Source organism: Pelodiscus sinensis, chromosome 4 (genome assembly GCF_052426305.1).
Source record: "Pelodiscus sinensis isolate ZL-2025 chromosome 4, ASM5242630v1, whole genome shotgun sequence".
Taxonomy (NCBI): domain Eukaryota; kingdom Metazoa; phylum Chordata; order Testudines; family Trionychidae; genus Pelodiscus; species Pelodiscus sinensis.
The window spans coordinates 59,474,488-59,489,331 of record NC_143055.1 but is presented as its reverse complement, the minus strand read 5'-3'; the positions used below and the strand labels follow the sequence as shown (position 1 = coordinate 59,489,331).

General features: G+C 41.3%; 1 protein-coding gene and 1 long non-coding RNA gene across 3 annotated transcripts in view; one reads left to right on the top strand and one right to left on the bottom strand.

Annotated features, from left to right (window-relative positions):
• Positions 1–14,844, top strand: part of LOC112546681 (uncharacterized) — a 141,727-nt gene that overhangs the window by 17,667 nt on the left and 109,216 nt on the right. Inside the window, exon 2 of the long non-coding RNA XR_012904275.2 lies at positions 5,307–5,535. This is a non-coding gene — a long non-coding RNA (uncharacterized LOC112546681). The remainder of the gene's footprint in view (positions 1–5,306; positions 5,536–14,844) is intronic.
• PDLIM3 (PDZ and LIM domain 3) overlaps positions 1,373–14,844 on the bottom strand; it is a 34,528-nt gene continuing 21,056 nt past the window's right edge. Inside the window, exons 5-8 of one of the 2 annotated variants that reach the window (XM_006128460.5) lie at positions 11,537–11,800; positions 5,379–5,509; positions 4,161–4,272; positions 1,373–2,244 (exon numbers count right to left, since the gene is read on the bottom strand). In XM_006128460.5, coding sequence (XP_006128522.1) covers positions 2,055–2,244; positions 4,161–4,272; positions 5,379–5,509; positions 11,537–11,800 — 697 coding nt within the window. In that variant the 3' untranslated portion in view covers positions 1,373–2,054. The remainder of the gene's footprint in view (positions 2,245–4,160; positions 4,273–5,378; positions 5,510–11,536; positions 11,801–14,844) is intronic. The other variant, XM_006128461.5, reaches the window with a different exon arrangement.

The following is a 14,844-nucleotide window of genomic DNA, read 5'->3' as shown; positions in this document are numbered from 1 at the left end:
GGATTTACTTCAGAGAATTTCATCAATGGATATAATAGTGCATATAATCTTCCTGATGCTTGGAAAAGTAATTATATTTGATGTCTGAAAGTTAAGTAAGGTACCATCTTTATTTAAAAAGACATATTTTGTACCGTTTGTGTGTGTGTACATTCTTATTATATTTAATATCTGGTGACATGCACACATTTTATAAATATATTTAAATTTTGAAATAGTACATTAAGGCACCTTGCAAATTGTTGAAATACATAGGCATTAGGTTTCAGATTTCAAGATGCAAACTTCAGTGGGCTTTTCTAGTATCTGTGTAAAACCGTGGTCCCCAACACGGTGCCCGCGGGCGCCATGGCGCCCGCGGGGGCATTTCCATGCGCCGCCAGGTGCTCGGGGCTGGCCTGGCACCGGGCGCATGGCGGGGGGAGCGCCGGCCCCGGGCGCGCGGCGCATGGCGGGGGGAGCACCGGCCCCGGGCGCGCGGCGCTTGGCGGGGGGAGCGCCGGCCCCGGGCATGCAGCTATGGGGGGGGAGGCCGCCCCCGGGCATGCGGCTATGGGGGGGGCGCAAGTGTCCCCGCCCCCTGGCGCCCGGCAGGCGAACGGCCACGCCCCCTGGCGCCCGACAACCTCGAAAGGTTGGGGACCACTGGTGTAAAACATACGCATAATGTTAGTTTGAGTCAGTGTTCTGCGTGTTTTAAGCTGCTATGATAAAATGGGAAAATACTTAGGGGCTTTCTGTAGTCAGTTTTTCATGTCTGCTAGATTTGCATGCTTGTTATGGGAGTTAAATTTGTACAACCTACTTTTAAATATAATCATAAACAATATACTATGGTTTTGATATGGTAAACAGTAAGACTCAATTTTTCACATAGGTGTGCATATAAGTGTTCATGGACTTGTATAAATACCTGTTGGAGGCACACAGTTTTTCAGAAGCACATGAGTAGAGGTGTTTACCTATACATACCAGTGAAGGCACACAAGATTCAGACTTGCCATGCAAATTGGAAGAAATGCAAGACTAAATCTGGCATGAGCAAAAGTGCATACATAAATAGACATGCACCTATTTGAAAATTTGGTTCTTAGTGGATTTCAGAAAATACTCAGCATGAACATTTTCTTTGACATTCACCAAGTGTTTAGTATAGGATGTTTTATTGGTATATTTTAATTCACAGTAATTATAAATGCTACCAAAGTTTTAAATTTACCAAAGCTAATTTCATTATGATCATGCCTGTCCATTTTTGCTGTTTGTGTTCACACGTCCTCCACTAAAATTTCATAGTAAGTGAAGCAGGATTCATTCTCATTGTAGTTTGTACTTTGCAGTTCACTGAAATAATATGGGACATTGATTCTACTCCACTTTAAGTAAGCATCATTGTGCTTGATGTTTTTATTATATAAAAATAACATCAGTTTTTTTGTTACATTAGTTGTACCAGGAAGTGTAAATAGACTCTCAAATATCAAAGCAAGGAAAACAAAACCTATTATTGTGTAACACAGTAACAATAGTTTAATGATTTTATGGCTGAAGCAGACATAGATAACTGCAGTTTGGTAGTATATGTGTAAAATTCCTGGTTTTTTTTACTCTTTGAGGGATTGAGTAGTGGGAGTTGCTGGTGCTCAGACCATCTCAGAATCACTCATAGTTACTAAGATTTTGTGCAAAAATGTAGTTTATGTTGAAACAAGTTCTAAACAAAAATACCTTAATTTCACAATTCTATGTATTGTATTTGCTATGCAAGCATTCAACTCTTTCAAATTATTTTATCCAGTATAATATGCCATACAAAATGTTAATTGTCTTATTTAATTAAATTATACTGACAGCTTCAAAGATAATTACTTTGCAAAATGTTACTAGTAAATATGTTATTGCTGGTTAATGACACTGCTGTGTCACTTCCGCCCCCAAAAGAAAATGTTTAAAAGCGGCTACTGTGGATTAAGGCAGTACAACCAGTTGTATTGCTGCTTTAAGCTGCTAACATTTTGGCGAGCATGCATGTCTGTGTGTCTGTTAGTATAGGACTAGCACTTTGGATAAACAGTAACTGCTTCATATCCTTCTGGTGGCCTCATGCGGGCTCGTGCATGAGTTTCACAGTATAATTGTCCCTCCACAAAAAAGTAGCCCTTTTGTTTGAGGTTGGTATTGCAGTCAGAGCACACAAAGCATTCTGGGTGCCGGTACTTATCACGAGCCTTCACCACTGTACCACTGTCAATGAAAATAAAAAAGAGAAAAAGAGATTAATAGAGGAAAATGAGGTTAAAGTAGAACAGAAATGCATTGCAACATGACACACAAAATAAATACTGTTTCTCTGAGAGGTTTTTTAATAGTGCCTGCAGAGTTATATGCAGGTTCTGCGGAAAATATTTTAAAGCTGGAAGTTGATTCTGATCAGTCTTTTTCTTGAGTAAATATAAAATGCCATATGGAAATCTCAATTTTATATTTTCTTGAGTAAATATAAAATGCCAACTGGAAGATAAGCTTTTCAAAGAATGCTGCCTCATTCAGTTATCATATAGAGGGTGAAATGCAGCCCAACAACAAGGTCGTAAAAAGTACTTAGAAAACAAAAGTTCCTCTGTCTTGGTCTCCAAGACCTGAGTTTAGGATTCTCTATATTCCTCTCTGGAATTACTGATACCACTGAGATCTGCCGAGAATTTCAAAGGAGCCAGAAGGAGTCAGAACTAGGGTTGCCAGATGGCTGAAAGAAAAATACCGATCCCCCCCCCCCCAAAAAAAAACCACTGGGAAAAATTTTGTTGAAGGGAAAAAAGGGGGGGGGGGCAAAGTTGTTGAGGAAAAAAAACCAAAACAACCCCCCCCACACACACACACACAACCTCTGAGAACCCGGATCACTGCTAGCGGTTACCAGGTAATCATTAAAAAAAACAAACCAAAAAAAAAAAAACCCCCGAACACACTTCATGGGGGGACAGCCAGGAATGGAGCGGTGCTGGCTGAGAAGAGGGGGGGAGCCCTGGAAACAGCTAATGGGGGGGGGGATGGGGCAACGGGGCTGGCCGGGGGAGATGAAGGGACCAACGGGAAGCAGGGCTGGTCATGGGGGTGGGGAGGTCGGGTGGAATGGGGCTGGCTGTGGGATATCGGGGAAGGGGGGACCGGCTGGAAGGGGGCGGGGCTGGCTGGAAGTAAGGGGGGGCCGGAAGCAGAGCTGGTGGGGGGAGGGAGGTGCAGTGCACTGGTCAGGAGGAAGGGGGAGCGGGAAGCACAGCTGTCGGGGGAGGTGCAGTGGGGGGGAGGTGCAGCGGCACTGGCCGGGTGAGACAAGGAAGAGGAATGGGCTGGTGGGAAGCAGAGCTGGGCGGGTGAGGGTGGGGAGGGGACTGGCTGGGGAAGATCAGGAGGGGAAGTGGGGGAGAACTGGCCAGCTGGCTGGGAAGTGGGGGGGCAAGTCGGACAGCGGGGAGCAGGACTGACCTGGGCACTTGCTGCCTGTCCCGCGCAGGCTCCCGGCGATGCACGAGCAAGGAGGAGGCTACTCCTCCTCATCCTCACACTCAACCAATTAAGGGCTCCCAGCAGCAATTGTGGCCCCGCCTCCCAGCCAGGACTCCCAGCCGCTCCCCCACCCACGCTAGGCTTCTGTCCAGTGTGCAGACGGAAAAATCAGAAAATACCAGACATTGCACATGTCCGGTATTTTCTGATTTTTTTTACCGGATAGAGCGTGCAAATACCGGACTGTCCAGTACAATACCGGACACCTGGCAACCCTAGCCAGAACTCCCATTGATTGGGAACCTTACTCCATTAGGCAGCTATGAAAATCCCAGCCTGAAACAGTACAATCTATATTGCTCTTTTCAGTATACACCTGTTAATGACTGAGTGGGGCAAGAGATACCAAGAAGTTTGAAAAGTGAAAAAACTTAAATGTGAAAAGTGAACTGAATGTGCATAAAATATTTCACATGATGTTAATGATTTTGGAATTTGAACAGTTTATATTTTAAGTATTTCAGTTCACCTGTAATATTTTTTCTAAAATTACAAACAGAAAATACTTTAGAATAGCTTCTTATATTTTTAATCCCTTTTTAAGATTTACTGTATAGCTATAATTTTATTAAAATTAAAAAGAAACAACTTACACAATGCCATTTCCACATTTGTCACACAATGGCACTTTTTGTACACTTCCTGCACCAGAAGGTGTCTTTGTTACTGGTGCTCTCACACTCCTCATACCAACTGGACGTCCATCTGAAAAACAGAACATTCTCCATTATTTAGTATAATACAGAAGCATTTATAAATAAGGTCTAGTTGAATTACAGTGTATTTGTCAAAAAATTGTGGCCAAGTTGCAAACAAACCATAGTACATTTATTATTTATGGTAAATATAATCCATTATTATTTTTCCGTAATTTTCTGCAGTTGGCTATCTGGGTTGAGAGTAGGGGCTCCATACTGTCAAAATTGCCGTGGAAGCCTAATATTGCAGAATCTGCAATTTTCACAATATCACAAAAAAAGGAAGGCATTATTTATAAGCTTGTGCTTTTATTCAGTAATGTTAGAGTTTCTCTATATAAGCCAAAGAACTTACATTTCCTTTGAGGCTTCTTCTTTTTTTTTTTTTTTTTTTTTTTTTTTTTTTTAATTTTGAGGAGCCAAACCCTGCATCATTAAAGTCAGTGGGAATATTCTCATTAACTTCAGTGGGAGCAAGATTGACACTGAGTGCTGTTCTTTGTTAACGTCAGCTAATGAAAAAATAAATTCTCAGCTATACAGTTAACCTTCAAATGCATTCTGAAAGATTGACACAATATGAATAATGTGATGATGCAATATTAAAAAGTCATATCAAAATCTAAACAATTTATTATGACTTTATACATAAACATGCAAACTGTATTCTTCTCTTCTACCAATTTTCTAACATTTTGTTTTTTATTTAGAAGTATGTGTGGGTATATGAGAAGAATCTTAATTGAGGAAAGAGCTTCCCCATTCTTTTACTGGTTTAGAAAGATGGCAAATTTTCTTTCCCCATGTCAGGGGTATTTTTTCCACCTCCCCCCAACATTTTCTCATGTAAGGTTTTTATATCTCAGTCAAAACATCTTTGTACATTAACAGACTTAAAAAACCTGACAGAATCTGAAAAATGTGTTTGATAAATGGAACTCTTAAGACTTGTTAATTGTCATAGCACCTGTTAAAAGGAGTACACAGATAAAATGTGAGGTTGAATTTTAAAGCTATGATTCCTGTATATCTTCTTTTCAGGTTTTCCTTTTTCCACACATGTAAAAAATAAAAAGTGCTGTGAACAGATATATCCAGTAAATTGCCACTAACCAGAATCCTCGGAGACTAAATCCTGGAGTACCTTAAATGAACCAGACTGACGTGGTTGACTGGATCCTTCCTGATTGTCATACAACATCCTGTACACATCAGATTGAGGTACGGAGGTTGGTACTGGTTCACTGCAACATAAACAAAGGATCAGCAGGTAAGGAGTTAATCAATATAAATTCAAAGCAGTAGAGCAACCAGATATGAGTATGATTCAATAAATGAAGTTTCAATAAAAAAATCAGTTGACAGAATCATTGAGTATACCTTTCACCCAGATTGGTATGCTTTTACAGTGGTGAAATTCTATTGTGATATCTTTCTTAATTTAAATACATACAAGCAGTCCCCGGGTTACGTACAAGATAGGGACTGTAGGTTTGTTCTTAAGTTGAATCTGTATGTAAGTCGGAACTGGCGTCCAGATTCAGCCGCTGCTGCAACTGACCGCCAGTTCTGACTTACATACAGATTCAACTTAAGAACCCCAAGCGTCCCCAAGTCAGCTGCTGCTGAAACTGATCAGTGGCTGATTCCAGGAAGCCTGGGGCAGAGCAACTCTGCCTCGGGCTTCCTGTAGTCAGCGCTGGTCAGTTTCAGCAGCGGCTGACTTGGGGATGCCTGGGGCAGAGCAGCTGGGGTGCTGCTGGGTTGCTCCAGTAGCACCGCTCCTCGGCGCTACTGGACCAACCCAGCAGCACCCCAGCTGCTCTGCCCCAGGCGTCCTGATTCAGCCACTGCTGAAACTGACCAGCAGCGGCTGAATCAGGACGCCTGGGGCAGAGCAGCTGGGTGCTGCCGGGTTGGTCCAGTAGTGCCCAGAGCGGCGCTGCAGGACCAATCGGCAGCGCCCCAGCTGCTCTGCCCCAGGGTCCAAAACAAAAGCCTGGTCTGCTGGGGGGGGCCACACTAGCTGCGCCCCCCCCCAGCAGACCAGGGACACGGGGAGCAGAGCCGCAGCGGCAGTGGGGTGCCGCGCCTCTGAGGCTTTGCTCTGGCAAAGTCTCAGAGGCGCGGGACCCCACCACTGCTGCGGCTTCAGTCCCGGTGCCTGTGGTCTGCTGGGGACGGTCCCCAGCAGACCACGGGCACCGGGACTGAAGCCGCAGCCGCGGCGGGGTCCCACGCCTCTGAGACTTTGCCAGAGCAAAGCCTCAGAAGCGCGGGGAACCGCCGCGGTTGGGGCTTCAGTCCCGGTGCCTGTGGTCTGCTGGGGACCGTCCCCAGCAGACCACAGGCACCTGGACTGAAGCCGCAGCCGCGGCGGGTTCCCGCGCTTCTGAGGCTTTGCTCTGGCAAAGCCTCAGAAGCGCGGGAACCCGCCCGGTGCCCCTGGTCTGCTGGAGACGGTCTCCAGCAGACCACAGGCACCGGGGCAGCTTACGAATGGGGCTTTCTCTCCCCGGAGCTCGCAGGTAGCAATCCGCCACCTCGACCTCCGGGGCGAGAAAGCCCCGTTCGTAAGTGCGGATCCGACATAAGTCGGATCCGCGTAAGTCGGGGACTGCCTGTATTCCGTTATTGCTGCACAGTATTGTCATAAACCAAGTTCTCATTTTATAAATTAATATTTATTTAAACTTAGAAAAATGACAATTGAAATAGATCCTTCTGATTAATCAACATATCCAATGATTTGAGGCTGATTTCATTTTACAGATACAACTAGTTTTAATACTATTATCCCAGCAGAACAAATACAATCAGGGAAGAGTAACTTGGATTTCATATAAGTGCTCAGTATTATTATTAATAATATTATCAGCTACATTTAGAATAAAAAATCTTCTATTACTGCTGATATTGAAAAAAATAGAAACTAGTTTCATTTTCAGATCCTAGGTTGAATATGTGGGACTGGTAGTCAGAAAAGTTATCTCCTGATTTATACAAATTTTGATGTAGCAGTCTAGCTAGAGAATACATGTGGCATCCCATAATGTTATTTTGAAGTTACTTTTCTGGCTATAACTGCACTGGAAATGGGCCATTATTTGTTTTTACTCTTAAAAACAGCTACAACTCTATAAGTCTGTAGCCAAGTCACCAGTTGTTCTTTGTCCTAATTTCCAGAATACCATTTTCAGGTCAAATAGCTTTAAGGGTGGCATTAAAACATGATATCACTCATACTGTTAAGAAAGGTTAGCAGAAATCTGAACAACCCAGTCTTTCTGCAGGGCATCATTAACCAATCACTTGTTAATATATTAATGGTTATATAAGTAAATCACAATTATTGTTATCTTAACTCGTATTCATTGGAAAAGACAAACAAATGTTCCACAATGGCAAGTGTTCACAAGCCAAGCTTTATTGAATGGAAAATCTGTTTAAAAAATAAATAAAATGGGCCTGATGCTTATTTTTCGTAGTTGCTGTCTTAACAAAATAAACACACACGGAAAAAATCAAGCCCCTTAAATGTCAATGGCAAAATTCCTATTTACTTTTGCAGGGCCAGAATTTTACCCCTTAATATTTTATATTAGCTATCTTGTATTAAGTTTTATTACTAACAAGGCATGTAGGTATGGTGAAAAATTGCATTGTGAAGAATCTGGCTGAAGACAAAGGGTTTTTAACTTTTTAAGTTTTGGGGAATTAAGTAGAAGCACTGCCATGTACTTTAATGAAGCATATTAGTGAATTTATACAGAGATAAATATTTTATAAGTCTCTCTTGATGAGCTTGCTCCTACTAGGGATGTAGTAGTGTAGTTGATTAACTGATTATCCCACAAGAAAAGACTTATACGTTAATGCTGTATACTACACACATTCCCTCTCCTTCCCCCCACCCCCCCAGTAAAGTTTTTAGAAGGCTGGCCGGCAGCCTGGCTCAGTTGTGGCATGTGATGGGGCTAGGACCTACCCCTGTTGTGGCTCTGCATTTAAAATGTACTAGGCACTGGGTGGGCAGACACCTGGCTCAGTTTCAGCTCACGCTGGGTCTGGGAGCTCAGAACCCCTAGATGGGGCAACTGCCAACCTCCGCTGCTGCTGCTGCTGCTGCTGTATCAGAGGCAACAACATGGGGCAGCAGATAGCTGGTCTGTGAGGGGAGCTAGCTTTTAAACTGGCTCCCTTCACGGACCAGCTCTCACCTGGCACCTCATGCTGCTCCTTGGGAGTGAGGCCAGGAGCATACTGGCTGCCAGCTCCTCCCCTCCCTCTGTCCCCGGGGACTATGGAATAGCTGACTAACCGATAAGAATTCATGAGGTTACTTGATTACTCAGTTAACCGATATTTAACATCCCTAGCTCGTGTTCCCAAGCTTATAATAAAACTCTCACTGATTGCAGAAGAGTTGGTTTGGGCTTTGTGTGTGTCTGTCTGTCTCTGATTTTTTAAAATAAGGTTTAGAATATAAATAGGATGAATGATTGGTCAGAAATCTTTTGTACTACGTTTGCATGTTGGAATTCCTGATTGTCTATAATCCTAATTTGTGGTCAGATTTGGAGGTCATATTTAGTGGGGTCTTGGAGAGGTCTGCCTTAGGTCCAGTACTAATTAATTTTGTATAATGAGAGCAGACTTATAAAATTTGCAGGTGGACACCAAGCTGGGAGAGGTTGCAAACCATTTGCAAGAGAGGATTAGAATTCAAAATGACCTTGACAGGTTGGAGGGTTGGTTTGAAGTCAAGAGGGAATTCAGTAAAGGCGAAGGCAAAGTCATACATACAAATACAAAATAGGGATGTAAATGTTTACCCTGTTAACCAGGAAGCCTCACCCTTAAATAGGTGAGGCATAGCAGTTAAGATTAACTGGTGGGGGCTGAAGCGTCTCCTCACCTGTTGCAGACAGGAGGCTGCTCCAGCCCTTAACTCTGCACTACCATAGGCAGTGGCTGCTTCAGCAATGGGATGCAGTTGCAAAAAAAGTCTAGTATCATTCTGAAATGTACTAATATGAATGTCATATGTAAGACATAGGAGATAATTATTCTAATCTGTTTGGCACTGGTGAGGCCTCAGTTGCAATATTTTGCCTAGGTTTGGTGCCACACTTTAAGAAAGATATGGACAAATTAGATAGTTCAGAAGGAGAGTAACAAGAATTATAAAAGGTTTAAAAAACAAAGTTAAAAAAACAAAACAAAACCTGGTCATGTTTAGACTTAAGAAGGCTGAGGGGGGGACTTGATAATCTTCCAATAAGTTACAGGCTATTATAGAGAGGATTATGATCTTCATGTCCACTGATGGGCTTAATCTGTAGCAATGAAGACTTAGGTTAGAAATTAGGAAAAACTTCGACTAAAGGATAGTTACTTATTAGAATGGGCTACTAACAAAGACTGTACAATACCTGTCATTGTAGTTTTTAAGAACAGGTTGAACACATGTCCTCAGAGATGGTCTAGATCAGTGGTTTTTAAATGATGGGTTGCAACCCAGCAGAGTGGGTCTCATTGCTGCAGAGTGATCAGATGATCAGGGGTATGTGAAGGCAGCTGCCTGTGTGTCCTAGCACTGCAGACTGCGCTGTGCCCCAGAAGCGGCTGGCAACAGGATCGGTTCCTAGGGGGAGAGGACTCTGCACACTGTCCTGGCCCCCAGCACTAGCTCCACTCTCCCATTGGCTGGGAACCTGCTACTGACTGCTTCTGAGGTGCAGCATGGTCTGCTGCACTGCTGACTGGGAGCCTCCTGCACCAGCCTTGATCCTCTCCCCTTACATCCCAAAGTTCTCATCCTTAGCCCCATCCCAGAGTCCACACTCTAGTCAAATTTTGTTGAGTTGTGGGCATCAACAGTTTTCTTCAACGGGGTCACGAGAAAAAAAGTTTGAAAACCACTGATCTAGGTGTACTTCGCCTTCCATGGGATAGGCGGATCGACTAGATGCTTTTTTGAGGTCCATTCCAGTTCTACATTTCTTTGATTCCCCACCTAGATTTCTCTGAGCTATTTTTAAAACAGTGAACTGAATATCTGTTCTACTCAGCATACTACTTTTTACTCTTGGTGAAAGTACTGTAGATAAGACACATGCATTATAATTAAATTTACTTTGGAGAACAAAGACTGCAGCAAGTTACAGGAAAAACTTTTCATTTAAGTTAAAAACCACTTTTTTATTCCTACTGATGGTTGATTTTTTAACACCTCATTCAGATTTACTTATTTTTAATATGTTTACAAGAATAATAAGTAATGACTGTAGAATTGCTTGCCACTGATCAAAATTACTTACCAAACACACTATTTTAAGATATCTTTTTCAAGTTAATGAATAGGAAAAGTAACCCCCAACAGTTGAGACTTTTCATGCTTCTCTGCAGGGTCAGTTCCCAAACTGAGGAGGCCTTTGCCAATTGTAAAATTGGAATCCTTAGACTTAATCTAGGATTCCACAAGGAGAGAAAGCAAGTTTGCTTTTAAAAAATGTTACTGATGATGAATACTCACACAGTAGGGGCAATACTGTCATTCCACAAAGTTCTTAGACAATGGAATTTTGTTTCCATCAGCTGATCATGAACTTGGCCTATATACTTTTGGATAAGTATGATTTTGATGTAAGTAAAGGCCCAATCCTGCAATGTGCTGAATGATCTGAACTTGCATTCAAGTCTGTTATTGAGCCCTTGGATTGAAAATATTTTAATAGTTTAAATGTTGATACCACACATATTGTAAATGATTAAACTTAAAATACTGTTAGTAAAACACAGTAAAAAGAAACTAAGTTGTTAGAGTGCGAAAATGAAGGATAAAGGAATGTGACAAATTATTAATGATAAAGCTGCTATACCTCGGGAAGAAGACACATTTAATTAAAAAGATATGTTCATTGCATACCTATGAGCGGAGCGGGTAGCATGATAGGACAGAAGGTGGGCGAAAGGGAGAAGGAAGGGCTGAAGAAGCTCCAGCATGCACCTTCAGAGGAAGTGGGGTGGAGACTGACGCACCTGCCCACAGCCCCAGATGTTGGAGCAGCTTCAGCCTTCAGCTTCCTGTGCAGCGGGGGAAGGGGAGCCCTGGAGCAGCTGCAACTTGTAGCTTCAAAATAATATAAGCTTCAAAATCTTTAGTTGCTGTTTAGCTATCATATGAAATTTAATGTAGAAACGGTAAGGAAACTGATAGGGTTAATGCTTTAGCAAATATATTCAGTGCACATGCTGGCTCTGATTACCTCATTGGGGGATTTTCCCCCAGAGCAGTAGAAACTTGGCCCTGCAGTGTTTCCATTATATTGTCATCTGAGTACATCTGCAGAGGCGTATTAAACTGAGCATGTACAATCTTGACACCCGGAAGTTCCATTTCCAAGGGAATGTTAGGGGCCATCTTAGATGCAGCTTTCAACTCAGTAGGGCAAATAGTACTAAGAGTACTAACAGATGAGGGGGTACTACGTCCACTGCCACCATCAATACCGGAAGGAGTACTGCCTCCACTGTGTTAATAGTCAGTTTACAGAAAGGTGTGCAACATATACCCACAAAATAAAGACAAAATAAACAAGTGTAGAGATGTTAACATGACTATAAAGAAAAAGATGAAATCTATCAAATATAGAAAAGCAAAAGTATGTTTAATCTAATCAACTTTACTTCCTTAATTCCCTCCTCCCCCCCGCAACCCAACCTACAAATAAAATCCAATTGAAAAAATCTGAATATGTGAAAGCCCAGAGTTTAAATATATTTTTCCCTGTCACTGACAATAAATATAACTGTCTGAAAGGCCAGAATACTTGGAAAAGAATATTGCTTTTTACTTTGTGCCTTTTTCAGAGAATTAATGAAGTCTCACCATACCCTTCTGAACTCTATCCTCACAATGGGAAGCAGAGTCACTGAGGGGATAAGTGAGTTGCCCAAAATTGCAGAGTCAGTGACAGAGCTAGGAGTTAGAACCCAAGTTCTTTGTTTCAGTCTGTCCCCTAAACAGTACATTACATTTTCTCACTTGAAGGAGTGTGCTATAAAGAAAACTTAAAATAATTTATATGACTTTTTGTACATTTTCTTAAATACTACACCAAGAGATGTAGTACACCTTTAAAGTTATTTCAGTAATACATTTATTTAATACACTGTTATGTATTTTGCTGAAAATGTAAAAAAAGTTAGAAATGTTTAAAAAAGTGGACATACTTTTGCTATTCTAAATTATAACAATTCCAAGCAGAATGTAAAATGGTCTTCCTCAAAACCAGAATATATTGTCAAATAATATTAAATAAATCTTGGTCACTGTTACTTTTCAATTTGACCTTATTTTTTATTTATAATTAAAATAAGATGTTGGCTACAACTCCAGTTTTAGAGAAGCTCTAAAGCCACTGAGCATTAATATGGGTAAAACATTTAGAGAATCATTAGCACAAAAATGTAGTGAGTATTATATCAAAATGTTTCTTTTCAGTGTCACTGGTTTTACCACTCTTCCTATAGCACTTAAGGCCCTGGTCAGCCCTAGTTTTACTCAGAGGATTTCTTTTTTCAGGAGGCAGTTTTTCCAGGAACAATGTATAGTCCTGGCCTTCCATAGTCATCTGACATCACTTCCTTCTCAGAGTCACAGTCACATATATATGGTAATCAAACTTTTGGGAGGGATTGTGATTCATTTTGCTTTCTTCAACCTACATGCTTGTGTACTGGTATGTTCTTTTCTGGCTGACTCCTGAATAAAACAGGGAGAATTTTATATTGCTCTCAGTTTGGAAATATAATACAGTGCTTGCCAGACAGCTACATTTCAGAACTCTGCCATGGAGAGGGACCACAATGACCCAAAATTGTTTTCCCTTTAGTTCTCAAGTGGAATGTGTGCAGGACCATATTCTGAAAGTTTAAAGAGAGAAACATTCCTGACCATCAAAGGCAAATAGAATGAAAATTAATTAAAAAAGACAGGCAAGTTCCCAAGTAAATATGCAGTCCCTGCATGCCCCAGCCAAAAGCCCATAGAAGGGAACCTGTCACAGATACGCATGCCCATGCTAAGAAAAATCGGGGCCATACTTTAAAAGATTTAGATCTTTCAGCACAGCAAAACTTGTTAATGACAAGTTTCAATAAATGGAATATTTTGAGAGGTCAAAAGAAGCATAGCTATTGCTATCAGTAACAAAGAGAGGCAATACTCAGTTAGTGTAAAGATCTCATATATCTTCCAGTTAGTTTTGTCAGGATAAAGTCTATAATTGTGCCTAAAATTGAAATTATTGGCCAAATCCTATAACTTGGCCCTTATTTTGGCAGAACTCCTGTTGAGAGAGAACTGTAAAACCCAGTCTGCATTGATAGACAATACTTAACAAAGGTACACAAGTCCAGCTATATGAATACCTTAGATCATAAGAATGGCCATACTGGGTTAGACCAAAGGTCCATCTATCCCAGTATTCTGTCTTCCTACAGTGGCCAGTGCCAGGTGCCCCAGAGAGCGTGAACAGAACAAGTAATCATCAAGTGATCCCTTCCCTGTCATCACCCATTTCCAGTCTGTGACAGAGGCAAGAGACATCATTCATACCTATTCTGGCTTAAGTTACCGTGACATCTCCACTGCAGAGGGTCGATGGAATTGACTCTCCCATCAACTCCCTTTATACTTCTCAATCCAGTGGAATACTGGAGTTGATGGGAGTGTGATTGGGGTTGATTTAGTGGGCCTTTATTAGACCTACTAAATCAACCCCAGAGGATCTCCCTTTAAGTGTAAATAAGGTGTGAGATTTGGCCTCATATCCTAAAGAGAGGTTTACAACTTAGATGGTGTTTTTACTATGTTCAAAAAATAATAAGAATGTAACCTGTTTTGGGATATAATCCTCAGTTATTACTTTGAGAATTTCCAACATGATAAATTAAAATTTCTCTTCTGGCAAACTTGACTTTAAGTACCAAACAAACAGAATTTGCTTAACATAGATGTTCAGTCCAGGGGGGTAAAAACCTAACTCACAACCAATACTATTGCTGCTATTTTGCAATAGAAAGGTACCATTTATCTGAGTCTAATAAATAATGCTTGCAATTTGAAGTATATAGAACTTTCCATTGTCAAAGCACTTAACAAATATTAACATTTTTAATCACCTTTCTTATCAGATTAATTTTTGCAGTCAGTTTGCCATCTGAGAAAAGAATGGTATTAATATAGTTGAACCTTGTAAATTCTCATTGTGATGGTTTACAAGTCCAAACATTGTCACAAAAACCCAATTTCACCTCACTTCTCTGCAAAGAGTAATAATACAATGCTATAGTGGGGTCAACCACATATTTATGAAGAGCTAGTTTGAGACCTGTCCTTTGTGCCAACACAGGGGAGTAAGGGGGCATAAGATACACTTGGAATCTTCCGTGCCAGTGCTCTGCATGTCACTTCTTGTGCATGGGAAGAGCAGGCTCCATAGAATAAACTGAACTAACTAAACTTTATTTGTCAAAACAAATGAAAAACTCCCTTAATATTAGTATTGTA